The 19,384-nt window shown below is 37.7% G+C and overlaps 1 protein-coding gene across 1 annotated transcript in view; it reads right to left on the reverse strand.

The window, feature by feature from the left end:
- LOC18448223 (DNA ligase 1-like) overlaps positions 1-19,384 on the reverse strand; it is a 27,265-nt gene continuing 7,881 nt past the window's right edge. Inside the window, exons 7-14 of the mRNA XM_088867616.1 lie at positions 3,926-4,036; positions 2,694-2,797; positions 2,119-2,180; positions 1,804-1,875; positions 1,497-1,570; positions 1,352-1,408; positions 412-489; positions 1-303 (exon numbers count right to left, since the gene is read on the reverse strand). Of these exons, the coding sequence (XP_088723742.1) occupies positions 238-303; positions 412-489; positions 1,352-1,408; positions 1,497-1,570; positions 1,804-1,875; positions 2,119-2,180; positions 2,694-2,797; positions 3,926-4,036 (624 nt within the window). The 3' untranslated portion in view covers positions 1-237. The remainder of the gene's footprint in view (positions 304-411; positions 490-1,351; positions 1,409-1,496; positions 1,571-1,803; positions 1,876-2,118; positions 2,181-2,693; positions 2,798-3,925; positions 4,037-19,384) is intronic.

Raw genomic sequence — 19,384 nt, forward strand, 5'->3', positions numbered from 1 at the left:
GGCATCAAAACAACCTCTTTTAATGAAACTTTTTAGGTGCGCTCTAATTTGATTGTTTAGAGCCTCGCGCTCATATAACTTTTTCCTACATTAAAAGAGGGAGCCCAATACTTCACCCCCACAAAATTAGCAAGTTATAATGTAAATATGGTCAATGAAATTACATAACAAATTGAAACACAAACATGACATATCCAACCAAATGGTTGTAATGTTAGGTCCGTGAATTCTGCGCTTTCAATCTTCATCCTCATCTTGGTTCCCTGACTGGTTAATTTTTTGAGCGAGGTACATTTCACCAACCTGTCAGATTCAAAAACACAACCAAATTAAAATATGTAGCTGCAATGACCATAAAGAGAGATGGAACTATGAACCATTGATTGGATAAAACACAAGGGATTGTCTTGCCTGCTCAGAAGATGTGGCTTGATCAGGATTCTTGTCTTCACGAACCCGTAAAAGACGGGGGAATCGAAGAGATATGCCCTATGAAACAAAAATCGGCAATCAAGAAAAAAAGGAACTCGTAATTTTGATGTGAAGAGCATGATTATTTAAGGTCATACCCTCTGTGAGGCCATAAGTCCCCATATCTTTTTGAACTACTTCCAACCACGTCTTTTTTGACCTACCCCTTGCCCTTTTCAACCCAGGTCACAATCATTAAATGTCAGATGCAAATTCTGACATGTGGAGTTGTGTCACAAAACTCAAGAAATTTTATTTTCGACTTTAGCCCAATCAACAGCAGAACCTCATCGTACCTGATTTAAATCTAACAGCCAATAATGATTGTGATCTTGTACCAAAAGTAAATGGTCTTCTCATAAACTATCTATTACAAAAAACTTAAATTTCATGATTAGCATTTTAGTTAACAATGCCAAAAAAAAAAGACTAAGAGCAGCACTAAAATGACAGGAGTTTCCACATAAGTAATCATTCAGTGAAATCCTTGGTAAAATATCAGAATGGGTGCATGCAAACAGTCTTCTGCTACTTGAAGAATACCTCCAGATATTGAGACCATGAAAGAGTTAAAAAGAATATATATCCACATATTGAGAATTCAATTAAGATCTCCAAAGAACAAACATGGAATAGGTTTGAAATGCTTGCCAAAACTGTCCAATCTAACTGCAGTATAAGAATGAGGACGACATTTTCCTCCTCTCGAGAGAGAATAATGCAAGTATATTCGGCTTGATCGCAATAGTTCAATATTGATGCTACTGTTCTTGTAGCAAATGATTGATGGCCAAATCACTTTGGATCCAGTGTCCACATTAAAAAAGGAAACAGAAAAGCAGAAATACAGCTATTCAGCATTAAGAAGAAACAACAATACCTCAGCTGGTTCGAACCATACATCTGGATTCAATGTATCCCCATATCGATAGTAAGACTGAAAAGGTCGGGAGGAGGAAAAAAAATTAGAAAAAAGAAAGAAAAAAACTTTAACGGATTAATTTTACGAAGAATGAAATAACTACCTTTGGTGCAGAAATAACTTTATCACGAAGGCTGGCAGAGCGCTCTTCGAGCATTGCTTCAGAAAATCCAGTGCCTGAATGACAAGAAATCACATTCCCATGCTACATGAACCTTTGGCAGGAAGCATGACTAGATGTGTTCAATAACTTATTACGATAGGATTTCCGGCTTGGGCTTGATTGTAACTAAGTAGTCGACGTTTGCAACATAGCATCTCCAGCTCGAATCCTATACTGAACTATAAAAAAAAAATTCGAAAGAAAATGTCTCTATAATATTCAAAACCATGAAGTGATTTATATCTACCAATTTTGCATATGCTCTGATACTCTTCATTGTGCTCATCATAGCACGCGAGAAGGAATGCACCATAAACTCCTGCAGGAGAAACATGCAAAAGTCTGAAATGATAGTTTCCACAAAACAAACTAGTTAGATAGAGTGGTATATCAGCCTAGGAAACAGACGAATGTGAAAAATGCAACAGAAATTATATGTGATAGGCCATTATAAAACTGTAGATAGAATAAAAACATGTTGAAATAATCAACACAGATCAGTTGTGGAAGTGGATAAACATACCCAGAAGTGCATTCATAAAGCATCTGTTCCAGTAGTTACCTGTACGTTTTCCTTGACCATGAAATGCAGCAATTGGAACCAAATCAAGAGAATCCCCAACACTGTAGAGATCACCATACATCATTGATGTGCACAATGTCAGACATATCAAAAGAATGTTTTGAAGAGATGAAACTGAAATTGACATTTAAATATTTAGAGAAGGCTAGCATGAACAGAAACAAATGCAGACCAAAACCATCTTATTTTTCATTTTTACCCAATAAAGAAAGTTGAACATTGTCCTTATCATATGAAGACCATAAAGATAACCCAACCAGGTGGTTCCAACAGATAGGTCCCATATAGAGAGCCAACTGGCGAATACTTAACTGGTCAGAACGGTCAGAACCAAGCAACTAAAGTGGCCAATAATTGAGTGGAGATGCCAGTAAGACTAGTACACGGTAGAAGTTATTCTCTCTACAAAATAACGATAAAAATAGTCCGGACAACTCTGATCCAAAAAGGAAACTGACCTCAGACTTTTGCAAAAAATTGAAATACTAAGCCGATAACCACTGATTCCCAGAATGCAGCAAAGCAACCCTTTGGACAAATTTTACATCATTTACCTGTCCATATAATCCTTCTTCAATTTCAGCCAGTTATTAGACCTCTTTGCCGGCTCATATGTTGCATCTCTATCTAATGCCTTGATGATCAATCCTTCACAACTGCACCATTGGCATATACGACATTGTAACATCAATGAGAACAATAACAAATCTATGCAAATGGAAGAATTGAGTTCCCAAGGTTAAAGCAGTAAATCAGCAAACAGCACGACAAATTTACAGCAAAGCCTAAAATTTTTTTTGTCACTATTTTCAAGTTTCTGCCCATGTTCATGCACAAAATTTTTGGGAAAACTAACAGAATAACCCCAAAGAAAAGTAATCAACAACCAACATTGTAGAAAACACGAAAAACCTTAGATATGGCAAATACTTTTTCTATTGATGAAAAAATTACATTAGCAGTAGCTTGTTCGAAAATTTCGAGAAGGGCATATTTGCAATTTTAATTTTTTTAAAAATCCACTCATCATTGGAAAAGTCAAAGGAATCTTTTTAAATTTGAAATTAAGTTTTGGAGGACGTTTAAAAAGACAAAACACCATTCCTAAATTACATGAACTATTTATAGTCCAAAGTCATTTTTACACACATAAGGTTATTTTATGGACAAACGTTTTGCTGTAGTAAATTAAATAAGTTCACCATTATTGTGGTGTATTCAATAAGGATTATCAAACTCTTATATAAATTAAAAGCTGTTATATCAATACTTGAATGAAAAATCCAAATTAACACTCCCATAGAGCTACTAGACATGGAAATCACCACAGGTATCTTCATGCACTAATAGCATCATTTTTACTGGAATGTAAAACAAATAGAAATCTTTTGAATGAAAAATCTAATAACTATTTTAGCAATTGATAGCAATTGTCACAACTAAGAATCTCAAAGAGAAAGACTTAAAAGAATACCCAATAGTTTCTACAACCATCAGATCAACTATCAAGTACAGCAAAACTGTACAATAAAAAATTTCTAACCAATTTAATGACAACTGGGCAATAACCTTCATTATATTTAAATGGGGATATACCCTTGCATATAAGTGATGGGCAAACGAGGGGAAAACCATGCCACACTCAATCCTCTCCATTGGCTATTGAGGCCCTCTAGATATATCATACCCATGAGACACATGAGAAAATCATCAAGCAACACATTAATACCATGACATTTGATAATACGGCAATGCAGAAAGTTAATTGGGAAAAATGGAGAAGACTCTGGTTGATAGCACTATCAAGAAACGTTTGTATTTCTTCCAGATCATCTGACGCTATTGCAGTTGCAAACTGAAATTCACCCTCAACTTCTTGAAATGAATCATACAAAAGCTGCAGTGATGCACCAATTTCATCTATGAGATCTATTTCCTTAGTACATAGTAATACTTGTCAGACAATGTCAGTTATGATTGAAAAATTTTAACAACCTTCAAAAACTAATACAAATATACAAGCACTTCATACTATAGAATATGTACCTATTGATGATATGCATGAAGAACATTAAAAAGGTTTAATTTCAAAATCAGAGAACTGCAACGTGAAAGAAGCCTTAAACAAGTATGTAAATTTGGACCGGCTCACAGATAGAACAGAACAGAAAGCATTATGAAACCACCACTTGACTAAAGGAAGTGTCGAGACGAAAATCTCAAGATGCAGGTAAAACTTTTATACTTAAAACCATAACATTCAACCATAAGACAACTACAAAGCTTAGCTTTGTTTGAACACCCCCTAAATAAACGTGATGAGTGCCAAAAGAATACTAATAGAGAAAATTTATATCCAACCCCAACATTGATCCCAACAGAAACCTCACGAAGCTCTCTCTCTCTCTCTCTCTCTCTCTCTCTCTCTCTCTCTCTCTCCCTATGAATTACTAGGGAATAACAAGCAGGAAATTGATTTGGCAGTTATCTCTCTCTCTTTCCACAAATTCCTAGGGAGTAACAAGCAGGAAATTGATTTGGCAGTTATCTCTCTCTCTTTCCACAAATTCCTAGGGAGTAACAACCAGGGGATTTGGCACTTATCTCTTTAAATCAGTGAATGTAGGGTTCTATAATCAACAGATATTCTTCAATGCAATGTTCAAAATTTCGGCCGCCTAGCTGCCTGGAGGCAAAAATGCCTAGTCGTCTCTTAGACAGGCTTCCTAGGAGTCTTGCGTACAGGTGCCCAAGGCAACTCCTAAGTTCTCGCCTTATGGTGGATGCTTTGGCAGGCACCTCGATGCAATCTGGCTGAGGCCGGAAATGGGCCCTTGGCCAGGGGCATTTTTGACATTTTCTTCCCCTTAAAATGGGGGAAGGTTTTGGTGGACATTCTAGCCCCCCAAAGATATTTGTGTTTAGAGAGTGAATAACTCTCAAAAATCTAAGATTTTTAGATTTCTATCAAGATCGAAAAAAATTTCAATAGGAAATCAAAAGATATACTTCCCAACACTTTTTGGAGCCTGGAGTGGTCGCATAAGAGGACTTTTGGTGATCACCGGTTTTGGCCTGTAGTGATTTCATTTTTCTTGAATTGTTTTTTAATACTTTCATCATATATATTTTTCAGGTTTGTTGATAAGGTGATATTGTGTATTACTGTGACCGTGTGAGCTGTGCTTCAAAAACACAGAGGTGAGCGCCCAAAAACACCTTTGCGCACGCGGCACCCTGCGGCGGGGGGCATACAAGACATTTTTTTCTTTTGTTTTTTTTTTTCGTTCTTTGTGCTATAGTCTATTTATTTCAAACAACAAATATGTGAATAACTTCAAATACATACGTGAAGGAATATACACAATATTTTTTTCACTTTTACTCACAAATTCTTTATTGTGTGATATGAAACCATATATTGCACTGCTCCGCACTCAAATTTCATAAAAACAATTGTGGAGTTTAGCCAATTTTTTTAATTTTCTTTAATTAATCTCCCATCTAACCACAACATGCAACTAACCATAATTTGTCAGGGTCCCTTGCACATGTAGTACCACATATCATCGAGACTGGTCCTTTTAATCATCAAACAAAAATTTCAAAATCACATTTAAAGAATAAAAGAAGCAAGGTTTCAAAAAACGCTTGGTCCTTTTAATCATCAAACAACATTTCAAAATCACATTTAAAGAATAAAAGAAGTAAGGTTTCAAAAAACGCTAGCCAGCGCCAAGGCGGCTTGCCTGGCGCCCAGTGCCTAGGCGGACGCTTAGAACCTCGGCAGCCCTGTAGTGCAAATTCTTAGCATTTTTTTATATGTTTACTATCCAAATGCATATATATGCAAATATTTGTGTCAAATTTTGTAATTTATTCCATTTGAAAATATTGCAACTTCACAACATACGTTTTTATATACAAACATATCACATATCTCAGATTGAGAATAAACTTATTCAACATTTCAAACCACACAACATTTACAAGTCTAATAAACTATTGTAAGGTCTTCAACTCTCGTATTCTCCATATTCCATATCCATATCCATAAAAAAAACCATAATAACATCCAAGTCTCCAAGTCTTCAACAAACTAACTTCTGAAATAAAAAACCATTAAACCACACAACAAAATAATCCAAAAAGGTAAAAAAAATATAAACCACATAACAAAATAGTCCAAATGTCTAAAGTCCAAATCAAGATGGTGCAATAAAGTTACTACAAAAGAAGAGAGAAGACATCAATAAGAATCAGAATCATCATCTTCATTGCTTCTATCTGCATTAGAATCGAAGCCGTCATCATCAGAATCACCACCCTCTTCAACATATTCCTCTTCTTCCAAAGATTCTTCTGAATCTGCCTCCTCTTCCTCTATCTCCCTCCGTGATTGTGAAGTACCAGCAGAAGAAGTTCCTCAATTGGCCCTCCTAGGATTAGAAGCATGCCCTGAAGCCTCTTCGACCATTTCCCATGTCAAACCCTCCCCAAGGAAGACTCCCCAAGGAAGACCTCCTCAGTACCAAGGTCACCAACTAGCCAATCTGAAGCATTCTCCATGGCTTTCAAAGAGATAGGATCCTTCTTTGGCTGGTTTTTCTTCTCCTTGAACCTTTGATTCTCTCTAACAAAAACAAATTCATTGAGCTTCTTTTTCTCAAGCATATTTCTTCTCTTTGTATGCACCTATAAGGAAAAATGCATAAGTAGCTACTATGAGTCTATGAATCTTTATTAGAAAAATGAACTTATAAACAAGAAAAGCATATAAAATTGTAAAATAGTAAAGTACCATCTCAAATGAACTCCAATTGAGCTCACAACCAAAAGAGGTAGTTGTCAAACTCAAGATCCGTATAGCCATCTTCTAGAGGTTTGGAACGCTACTCGCATGTTGTCTCCACCATTGGGCTGCAATATGTGGGCAAACTTTATAATTAATTTAGGTATTTAACATTATCACACATAATTTTCAATATACTTAATCACCCTGCCTCTATCTTCCTTCTTAAATCTATTTTCAATTGTCACTTGTATTTTTCCCTTTCCTCCTTTGCCTTTCTCAATTACTGTCTCAGAGCCAGGAGTAAAAAAACTATCTATAGGCCCTCTCATACGAGGCTTCTTAGACCCCAAAGCCCTCTTGCTCTTAGAACTCTGAGTACCAACCATGGCTACCTCTTCTTCCCCCTCTTCATCCTCTTCTTCAGTGTCAATATTATCATAAAATACATGGACCCCTGACTTTAATTCTGCTATATCTTTTTTTTAAAAAAAAATTACTCTTTTCACCTTCAACGTATTCATAAATTTCTTTCTTTACAAGCTCGAGGACTTTCTTACATGGGGCAACATCACCTCTAATACTGGCAAGGTATTTCTTAAATCTATTCATATGCAAGACACATTTTCCTGGAGCACTAAAGCAAGAGGATTATAAGCTAGGATTGGAGAACAACTGCACAAAGAAAAGAGAGAGGGGAAGTGTGTTTCTCAAAGAAGGGAGTGAAAGAGTAATTTCATAACCATGAAGAGCTTACCAAAGAAAACTAGAAACCCCTATTATCTGCTCAGTATTTGATGCAGGGAGAGAATAAAACCAGAAAATTAACAATAAAAAGGAAGGCTAAGAGAAAATACCCTCTCTCAAAGGTCTGCAAGGGAGACCAATTTTTATTCAATTCATAGACTGCTTTACAATGAAGGGAAACCTCCCTTTAAATAGACTAAAAAAGAAGATAAGCAAAAGAGAAAAAACCTCCAAGCACTCCCTTTGGTTTTTCTCTCTTCCCTATTTTTTCTCCCTTAACTTCACATGCTAATAGTTAGCCACGTTTTTATCAAAGCAAAGCCTCCCACGTTTTACACAAAGCCTTCCTCTTGTGATAAAGATAAAACTCCCTTAATTTTAACATTATCCTATTTACATCCCAAACTAACTAACCTAATCAATACAAGATAAACACAATATAAACTCATGCCCTCCTAATTATCCCTGTGCACTCCGATATTACATCATTGCCCCTTTCTTTTCCTCTTGGGTTCTACAACCCTTTCCTAGCCCAGTCACGAAGGGGCATGGCTGCATCTTTCCCCCCTAGTTGAAAGGAACTGGACTCCGGTGAGTTGGCTTCAGTATAGACGTGGTATAAGTCTGGATCCACTCTTTTGAACTCTTGCCTAGAAATCCACGTGCTATCAGAGTATGACCTGCCCTTCCATTCAACTAGAAATTGGCGATAGGAACTTTTTCGAGTTTGAAAGCTTTCAGTCTTCAAAACTTCCTCAATTTCCTCCTCTTTCTTTCTCGGTAATTGCTTCATCATCTCAACTACTTCGACTTCTAGAGGGTCCCCATGAAACTAAAATAAGTTAGCAACGTTAAATATCGGTGAGATATCCAATGCCTTTAGTAATTCCACCTTATATGCATTGTTCCCATATTGCTTCAAAATGCGGCAAGGGCCCACCTTCTTGGACTTGAGTTTATTATAGGTTCCCAAAGGAAACCTCTCCTTTCGTAAATACACCATTACTAAGTTCCCCTCCTTGAAAACTTTTTCTCTTCTATGCTCCTTTGAGGCTTTTCGATACTTTGTATTGCTTTCCTCAATTTTCTTCTTGATTTGAGCGTGCAAATCTCGAAGATGCTCAGCAAAAGCATTAGCATCATCACTGATCTTGCCTGGCATGGGTAATGGCACTAGGTCCAACACATGATTAGGCGTCCACCCATTAACAATCTCAAATGGTGATTTTCCTGTAGATCAATTTACTGAACTGTTTTAAGCAAACTAAGCCTGGGGCAAAGCGAGGTCCCACTGAGATATGTTATCACCAACAATACTCTTCAAGAGGTTACCAAAGCTCCTATTCACTATTTCAGTCTGCCCATCTGTTTGAGGATGATATGCGCTAGAAAATTGAAGTTTAGTTCCCATGCGCTTCCACAAAGTGCGCCAAAAATGACTTAAAAATTTTGTATCCCAATCAGATGTAATAGACTTAGGAACACCATGTAGCCTTACAATATCTTTGAAAAAGAGATTCGCGATATGTGTAGCATCCATAGTTTTCTTACAAGGAAAAAAATGTGCCATTTTGGAAAATTGATCAACAACAACAAAAATAGAGTCCACATCTCGTGTGGTATGTGGAAGTCCAAGTACAAAGTCCATACAAATATCAACCCATGGGGCATCTGGAACAGGAAGAGGGATATAAAGACCTGCATTTTGTGTGTCACCTTTAGATACTTGGCAAGTCCGACATCATGTCACAAATCGATCAACATCTCTCTGCTTACGTGGCCAAAATATTTTTCTCCAACCATAGCCATAGTTTTGTCCTTCCCAAAGCGCCCACCTAATCCTCCACCATGAAGCTCCATGATTATCTTCTCCCTTAGGGAGCAATCAGGTATACATAACCGCAGACCTTTAAATAAATAACCATCATGCATGAGATACTCACCCATAGGGTCTCGCCCATCAACACACCTTTCAAGGACCTTGCTGAAAATTGGATCAACTTTATATTAATCTTTTATCACTTCAAACCACAACACTTCCATAAACAAAGTTCTAAACAACACTACCCTTCTACTTAGAGCATCAGCTGCCTTATTTTGGGTTCCAGCTTTGTGCATTAATAGGAAGGTGTATTCTTGAAGGAACGCCATCCACTTAACAAGTCGCGCATTCAACTTCTTCTGAGAACTCAAATATCGGAGTGCTTCATGATCTGGATATAGAACAAACCCCCTATGAATCAGGTAGTGCCTCCAGTAACGCAAGGCTTGCACCACTGCATAAAACTTGAGGTCATAGACCGAATACTTCTTACGTGCCTCATTCAATTTCTCACTAAAGAAGGTCACCGGTCGCTCCTCTTGACTTAGAACTGCCCCTATGCCAACATTTGATGCATCAGTTTGAACCTCAAACACCTTAGAAAAATCAGGTATGGCAAGTACTGGTGCTTGCATCATCTTTTGTTTAATTAGAGTGAAGCTCTTTTCATCAGCAGGACTCCATGAAAACTTTTTAGACCTCATACAATCAGTCACTGGTGCTATTAGAGTGCTGAAATTTCTGATAAATCGACGATAAAAGGTTGCTAGGCCATGAAAAGAACGCACTTCAGTGAGTGACTTTGGCATCGGCCACTCAGCTATGGCCTTCACCTTTTCTTGATCCACCTTAATTCCCTCAGATGAAACAACATACCCCAGAAAGATGACATTGTTCGTTATAAATGAGTATTTTTTCAAATTCACAATACGTGATTCCTTCTTTAGCACATCAAAAACTTGTTCCAAGTGGTTAAGATGATCATGTGGGTTAGTATTAACAACCAAGATATCATCAAAATAAACCACAACAAATTTGCCAATAAAAGAACGAAGTACCATAGTCATTAGGCTCATGAATGTACTTGGTGCATTAGAAAGCCCAAATGGCATCACAAGCCACTCATATAGTCCATGTCGAGTTTTGAATGCGGTCTTCCATTCATCTTCAAGACGAATCCGACTTTGATGGTACCCACTCCTTAAATCCATCTTTGAGAAAACCTTGGCTCCTTTAAGCATATCTAACATATCATCGAGCTTGGGTATGGGAAATTGGTACTTCATTGTGATTTTGTTGATTACCCGACTGTCCACACACATCCTCCGTGATCCATCTTTTTTTGGAGTCAATAATGCAGGGACGGCACATGGTGATATGCTTTCTCGAATCAATCCCTTATTAAGCAAATCAACAACTTGTCTCTGCAACTCTTCATATTCCATAGGGCTCATTCGATAATGGGCCAAATTTGGTAGGCTAGAACCAGGCACCAAATCAATGTGATATTGAATATTTCTCATTGGAGGAAGAGCAACAGGTAATTCTTCAGGCTTCAAATCTTTATACTTATCAAATAGAGGTTTAAGAGACCTAGGAATTACAGTTGGTGCAAAATTTTCTTTTGCAACCAATACATAAATCTCATCCATATCTTTGTTGTTCCCTTTTAATTTTTGCACATCAAGCAACTTTGAACCCTCATCTTTAGTGGATTTGAGTGTAGGAAGTTGCTTCATAGGGTAGAGTATGATTAATACCATCCTTAACAAAAAAATAAGTGTTTGGTCTAGTTTCATGCACCATATCATGATCGTAAAGCCATGGTCTACCAAGTAATATGTAGTATGCATCTATAGGTACTACATCACACCAAACTTTATCGTTATAATTAGCACCAATGGAAAAAGAGATTAAACAACGAGTAAAAACTGGTACCTCAACTCCTTTCTTGAACCACTAGATGTGATATGGGCGTGGGTGGTTATGTTACTTCGATTGAAGTTTATCCACCATCTCTTTAGACACAATAATTTCACTGCTCACACCATCAATTAGTATTGTGCATAACTTGCCTCTTGATGTGCAAATTGTTCGAAAAATATTGTGTCGCAACTACTCATCCTCGCTAGGTCTTGGGGTTGATAGCATAGTTCGCTGGACAACTAAGGCTTCACCCTCTTCATCTCCATATGACTCCTCAACCTCACCTTTGAAAGACTCATTCCCTTCATAAGACTGGCTTGTCCCAATATCACCTTGGCTTTCATAGGTGTATCCTTCATCGCCTTCTTCTTCATAATTTTCTTCAGCTACATTAACTTGGACATGGGGTTGACATGAGGGACAATTGAATGCCATATGTCCAGGCTGTTGGCACTTAAAACACACTATTTTTGTATTATCACGAGATATCTTATGTGCACCCAACCCTCCCCCAACACCACCTCTCCTCATATTAGGGTTTGGCTTAGTTGGAAAATTATGAGAGGTTTGGTTTCCACACCCTATAGGTGGTCTTCTAAAGGTTGAAGCTTGCTGGCCCTGTATTGAAGTAGAGCCTCTTGTCACTGAGTTGTTTCTCCCAAGGCCTAGATTGACTATTTCCTCTCCTTTGAGGGCCAAACTAAAAGCATCAGACATCTTATAGACGTCTTTGTAGGCCAATTCAGTCTGAATGCCTTGATTTAGCCCATTCAAGTAACGACTTATTTTTTTATCTTCATGCACTTGTAAATTTGCCCTAGATGTCAAAATATAAAACTCTTCAGTATAGTCACTTACTGACTTTTCACCTTGCTTGAGGTTTTGACACATTTGGTACAAAGTTCAGGCATAATTTACTAGTAAAAATTTTCAACGCATCTTTGTCTTCATCTTTTCCCACGAATTAATTTTTTCCTTGCCCTATCGAAGACGATCCTGTTGCAAATCATCCCACCAAACCAATGCATAGCCAGAAAATTCTGTGGCTACTAATTTTAGTTTTTTGTAATCTGCAATATCTTTGTACTCAAACACTTTCTCTACTTTACTTAGCCAATCAAGAAAACCATCTGCATGCAATCGATCATGGAACTCTGGAATATCAATTTTTATTCCAGGTTCTCTTTCTCTTTCCAAAAACTGAAGAATTTGTTCATTGAGTTCGTTATAAATCGGGGCCACCCGAGGTTGGTTAAGAACAAGATGCATACATCTTTCATCTCTGTTGCCTTGAGTTCCAACGCCGGTCTCCGAATTCCTTCCCTCCTGTAGCTGCGCGAATTTTTGCGCAATCTCATCTACTTTCGCAGCTACAGACATGAATTGGTCTACTCTCTCTGCTAGGGCTTGAACAAATCCAGTCAATACCTTTAATCCATCGAGAGATGTCTCTTGTGAAGCCATTGGAACCCGATCTGATACCAATTGATGCAGGGAGAGAATAAAACTAAAAAATTAACAATAAAAAGAATGAAGGTTGAGAGAAAATACCCTCTCTCAAAGGTCTGCAAGGGAATCCACCCCCAAAACAATCTCTTTCGCGAGACTAATTTTATTCAATTCATAGACTGCTTTACAATGAAGGGAAACCTCCCTTTAAATAAGCTAAAAAGAAGATAAGCAAAGAGGAAACAAACCTCCATGCGCTCTCTTCTTTTTTTTTTCTCTCTTCCCTATTTTCTCTCATCCCTATTTTTTCTCCCTTAACTTCGCATATTAATAGATAGCCACGTTTTTATCAAAGCAAAGCTTCCCACATTTTACTCAAAGCCTTCCTATTGTGATAAAGATAAAACTCCCCTAATTTTAACCTTATCCTATTTACATCTCAAACTAATTAACCCAATCAATACAAGATAAACACAATATAAACTCATGCCCTCCTAATAATCCCCCTTATTACATCATATTACCCCTTTCTTTTCCTCTTGGGTTCTACAACCCTTCTTAGCCCAGTCACGAAAGGGCATGGCTGCATCAGTATTTGATTGATGTTCTTTGCCCACTACTAAAGCTTCAAGAATACTACCTCTTGTTAGCAATGACCTCACTTATACCATGTTGAGGGGGCTCCAGTTTGTAGTGTTAATGCTCCAGGTCCAGCTGCTAGCTGCTCTCAAACAGGCTTGCAGCTGGCATAACAGGGTTCAGTTCTAAGATTGGATTTTCCTGTACCAATCAATCTTTGTGATGTAATGAGTCTCAATATTTCAGCGGGAGAGAGAAGGGGAGGAAGGGGAGGGAGGAGAAAGAGAGAGGAGAGGTTTTGTGGGTTTTTTGGGGTAGAGTGTGTGCGAGGAGAGAGATTTTTTATTATGAAATACTCACATAAGAGTAGTTTTGTTCAGAAATACAAATGAAAGCCATGTGGCATGTGGGGGATTTTCTAACAAAGAACTACAAAGCTTACCTGTCTTTGACCACCCCAAAATGAACGTAATACTATTCTATATGATGTTCTGCAACCCTTGCTTTGGAAACAGCAGATACTAATATTTGAGCCCTCTCCCTGTCACTCATTCTTCACGTCTCATGTTTTCATTCTAGTCATTTTTTAGCTGTATAATAATTTCTAAAAATTACAATAACCTTTTCTCCAAGACTATATTTTCCAAGACATGCAGACTAAGGTGCGGATCGACAAGAAGTACTTTTCAGTCAACAATCATCAGATATGCATAGAACAAGTAAAATTAAAAATTACAGAGCCATTCACCTTTTGCATTCTTGTTTAGGTGACCCCTCGTTTCTCATGCTCAGTTTTCTTGGTTCGTACTTTTGTGAGAAGTCAAATGATAGGCTTGACAGGTCTTTATGACCTATGACACATGTAAAGCATCAAAGCAATCTAGCTAACTCTTCACTAACAACAAGACTCCTACAGATGCGCCTGCCACCCTAATACATTCCAATTGATGAGATCTTGACCCAATAGTAGCAACTGTTAGTTATAAGCATTCCATGCTTGTTATTGATGATTGCTCAATTTTACATGTATGTACCTCATGAAATCTACAGAAGTGCCAAACTGCCCACAATAAAAAGAATCACTCACATGGATGAGAGGACTTTTGGGGCTCCAAATAGGATTCACAGGCATTTCAGAAGAAATGAACACAAATAGTTGAATTGGTTGAAGAATGCAACACTGATAGGATATACCACGAGGGCAGTATTTTAAGTAGTCGGGAGTCCCGAAATCGTTTAGATAAATAAGATGTTATTCGCTAAAGGCTTTGGCGGTTGATCAAATAGACAAATACTATATGGATGGAGGAGATTACGGAGAAGTATGTCATTGAAGGTGCTGAAATATGGATTGGAAGATGAAAAGGAGGATATTTAGGGTTCCAGAAATCATAAGCAAGACAATAATGATCAAGGAAAGGCATTAGGGTTTGTGGAAGATGAAAAGGAGGATATACAAAATTCCACAGATAATAAGAAAGATGATAGATGATCGAGGAAATGGTATTAGGATTCATGTGCAGGATGGTTACTGATGTTGCTTATCGGTAGATGGGCGGTAATTATGGCCTTGCAGAATCAATTTTTGCAGGGCATGCACAGCAGCCCTAAATCATTCCTGATCTGCTATAAGCATGGAAAGGACCAAAATGTAAGCCATAAGAAGATCAACATTTATGGCCATAATATACGAGGGTTTGGGAAACAGAGGACAACTAGATCTGGCCATAATATACGAGGGTTTGGGAAACAGAGGATAACAAGATCTTTTTTGTTTTTTACTGTTAAGAATAAGATTTTTTTCAATATAGAAAAATGGATATAAAGGCGTTAGGGTAGGTGATTATTAGGGAGGTGGTGTTCAAGGCCATATAACATGCAAAAATAAAGCTCATTAAACAACCCAAAGAACAAATCACTCACAGAACTGACTCTTACCACAACCCCTCTCTAATGAGGAGGTGCTCAAAATGAAGCTTATGATGGATGCACTGAGGAAACCCATAAACATGCCTTGGCGAACTAATTCTTGTCAGTGAATGCCGGCATTCTTTAAAGAGAATAAAATCAAAAAATTTCCTACTTTCTTTTATTACTGAGTCTGAATTCCCTTTACAAGTGCCACAATACACTACTGTAAACAAGAAACAAACTCGAAATACAACCTAGGATCTTTGCTTTTCCTGCTAAATAAAATAAACACAATCTAGGAATTGAAAAACTAGCTTCCACTAACAATTTTAATACTAATAACGTTCCAAGAAATTTAAATGAATAAGCGAATAAGGACTAAAATAAAGGTAAATAGCATGGAAGATTTACTCAAATTCGCCTAGGGTCACCCCAATAGGACTTAGTATACTCCACACAATTTATTGACCGATGAGACACTCTCATCCTATTGGCCTTGCTGAATTTTTTGAGCCTGAAAGCTTCTTTATGCAATACCACACAAACTAGGGTTTTGTGAGCATGACAACTAGGTTTCCAATACCCCTTTTAGCTCTATGGAACATGCCACTACATGATACCTCCCCTCAACCAAATCTAGGGTTGGGCGTGCCCCCTATCTCTCACCTTGATAGGATGCTGCGAGCCACCCCTTGAGTCTTAAAGGGGTGTCAAGCAATCTAGAGAGAGGAAGGAGAACAAGAGAGAGAGAGAGAGAGAGGAGAGAGTGGGGTGTGGAGGACAAAGACAACAAAGAGAGAGGAGTTAAAGGAAATTGCGCGTCGAATGAGAGGTTTCTCCTTCTTATATAGGCCACAAGGGCCTCTAGGTATGCCCATCCAATCGAGACTAATCATGACCAATAGAATTTTCTTTTTAGGAAACCCATGAGGTGAGAGAATATTAAATCTAAGTCATGCATGTCATGACTCAGCCATCATGATTTAGACAATAATATTTTGAAATCTTATCCCATGAGTCTTTGACCCATATCCACTCCTAGTCAAACTAAGAGAAGACCAATCTTAAAGAACCTTCTAGAACTTATCTTTATCTCCTATAAAATTGTAGGAAGTCAAAAATAAAGATTTGTTCAAAGAATATTTCAAATAACTAACTCCCGCAAAATAAGGATATGTATCCTTTTTAAAAGATTTTCCTTTAACTAACAAATTTAATAAAATAAGAAATAAACTAGAGAGGAGGGGGTCATGCTACCTCTTGGGTGAGGTGTGGGCGTCATGGGCTCCATGCCCCACCCAAGTGGTATGGCACACATGCAGGGCCGGATACAAGGCCCCACACATGCCCCTACACACTACCAAAATACCTAGAATGACCTATTAAGGAATTTACAACTGGACTGAAATTAATTTTAAAAATTCTGAAAAAATTCTAAAATTGAAAGAAGCATTTCTTACACTCAAAATAAAATAGATAAAAGTGGACTGATACCAACAATCAAGATAAGTGACTATCAGGGCACTCCACTTGACCCAGTCATAGTTTCAAAAAGAGCTAGGCGAGTCCTAGGCGGCCCTGGGGGTCCAAGCTGCCTAGCGTCTAGACGAGCGCCCAGGTAGGCGCCTAGAATCTGGGCAGCCCAGTTGAATCCAAAAAAGATTCTACAGTTATGTATTATATAAAATATAATAATTAGGTATTTAAAGCACATCAGAATTCAAAGTATAGTACACATTAGCACACACTCCATAAGCATAACCATAAGTCAATCCATATCCAATTAAAACTTAAAATTTACCAACCAAATTATCAAACCAAAGTTACCAATACCAAACCAGTGGAACTACAAATCAACGATCCACAAGACCACAATACACAACCAAAAGGAAGAAAACAAAAATGAAAGTAATACTTGAAGACTCAAAAGAATCTTCAATAGTTCAATCAATGTTCAAAGTTTAATCATTATTCAATATTCATCATTCATCAACAAAAAAAGTAGGGTCAACTGCATTTGCATCATATTCATCGCCATCAGAGTCGTCACCCTCCTTGACATATTGGTCGTTCTCCTCCGTCTCTTCTAAATCTGCCACTTCTTCCTCTTCTTCCTCCTCTTCCTCCACCTCGTCCTCTGTGCAGAAGATCTAGTTGCCCTAGGAGGGTCAGCTGATGTCCATAACCGTGTCCCATGTCAATCCTTCATACCCTTCGACCTCATCATCATCAACTAACCACTCCATAGTATTGTCCATATTTTTTGATCTGATGGGGTCTCTATTATCTCTCTTAGCAAACCTATCCTTCAAGAATCGATTATATTTGATATAGACTAAGTCATTGAGCCTCTTTGATTCAAGCATGTTCCATCTCTTTGTATGAATCTAACAAAATCAAATGAAACTAATTAACATCTATGATTCATGTATTATTAATACAATTATACAAATTACCTTTACGGCATTACCCCTTCAAAAGTACTCAAATTGCGCTCACAACCGGATGAAGAAGTGGTTAGGTTTAAGATTTGAACGGCCAACTTTTGTAAATTTGGAGAACTACACCCATATTGGCTCCACCAATTGGCTGCAAAGATATAGAATATATTCATAAATAAATAATAGAATTATAAAAATGAAACTTGATTACTTGAACTTGATGAACTTAAGAATATTATTACTACCTGGATCAATTTTGTTCCTTTGCCTCATCGCCACTTGACTCCCAAAAGACTTTAATAAGCACTTCTAATTTATCAGTTCATCAGTACATATAATATGACGAATATCAGGATCAGGGACTAGCACATCTACACACTTATTAAATCCAGCCATAATTGTGTCATTTGTGTGTATATATCCTTGTCAACATAAAAAAAAAAAGCTGGGCTCAAATAATAACCAGCTGCATGCAATGGCCGATGTAGCTACCTATCCCACTTCTCATCAATAACCTCCCAAACAGGCTTGTAACTATTCTTATCATCATCAAAATTTTAGGCTATCTCTTTTTTACATTTCTCCATAGCCTCATATATGTAGCTCATAGAATCCTTGTCACTATCAACCATCAGAAGGACTTTGACCAGAGGAAAAAATACCTTAAGAAAGAAAGGATAACATCTCTCACTTTCTTCACAACCTGATCCTTGGACCACTTGCATGCTCTTCAGACATCCGAGGTAAACATCTGTCTGAACTATACTCTCCTCGAATGTATACTATCTAGGCACAAGTACCAGGTCGTAAATCTCGTGACCCCAGGCCTCACAATCTCTTTCTTCTTTGTAAATCTACGCATCACGCTAAGGGTGAGATGGTGGCTATAATTGAAATTTGTTACTGACTTTGCCTTCTTCACTGCACTTGATATCTCAGTTAAACCGCCAAGAGCCTCAAGCATGAGGTATATACAATGTGTTGCACATAGTGTCCAAAAGATTCTAGAATAAGCTATAAGCAACAAATTAGCTGCAGCAACATTAGGAGCAGCATTGTCTATGACAACCTGCACAACAAGATGCTCCCCAACCTCCTTGATTCCCTTCTCTATAACTTGGAATATGTAATGGGCATCATGGATATGATCAGAGGCATCAATAGACCTCAAAAAAAAATCCCTAAAGGACAATTCACTAACAAATTCATCTGCCTTCTTCTCTTCATATCACACCAAGCATCAGTCATAATAGAAACCCCATACTGAGCCCATGCATCCTTCTTAACTTCTACAACTTCCTTCGTGACATTCACTGCTTTTTTCAAAAGAGGTTTTGAAAGTTCATATGGGGTTGGGGGTTTCATCCCATATCCAAATTGGCCAATTTCCTCTATCGCGGCATAGAAGCTGCTTAGGCGAGTGGTATTGAAAGGAATGCCCACCTCATAAAACCGTGTAGCAACATAATAAGCAGCTCTATCTCTCTCTTCCTTCTTCATTCTATTTTCAATGGTGGTTTGCTTCTTTGATTTCTCTCCTGCAACCTCAGGATCAGGCCGAGGCAAAAACTATCCATA

The sequence above is a fragment of the Amborella trichopoda genome, chromosome 5 (assembly GCF_054954075.1).
Source record: "Amborella trichopoda isolate Santa Cruz 75 chromosome 5, AtrichopodaSantaCruz75HAP2 v2.0, whole genome shotgun sequence".
NCBI classification, from domain to species: domain Eukaryota; kingdom Viridiplantae; phylum Streptophyta; class Magnoliopsida; order Amborellales; family Amborellaceae; genus Amborella; species Amborella trichopoda.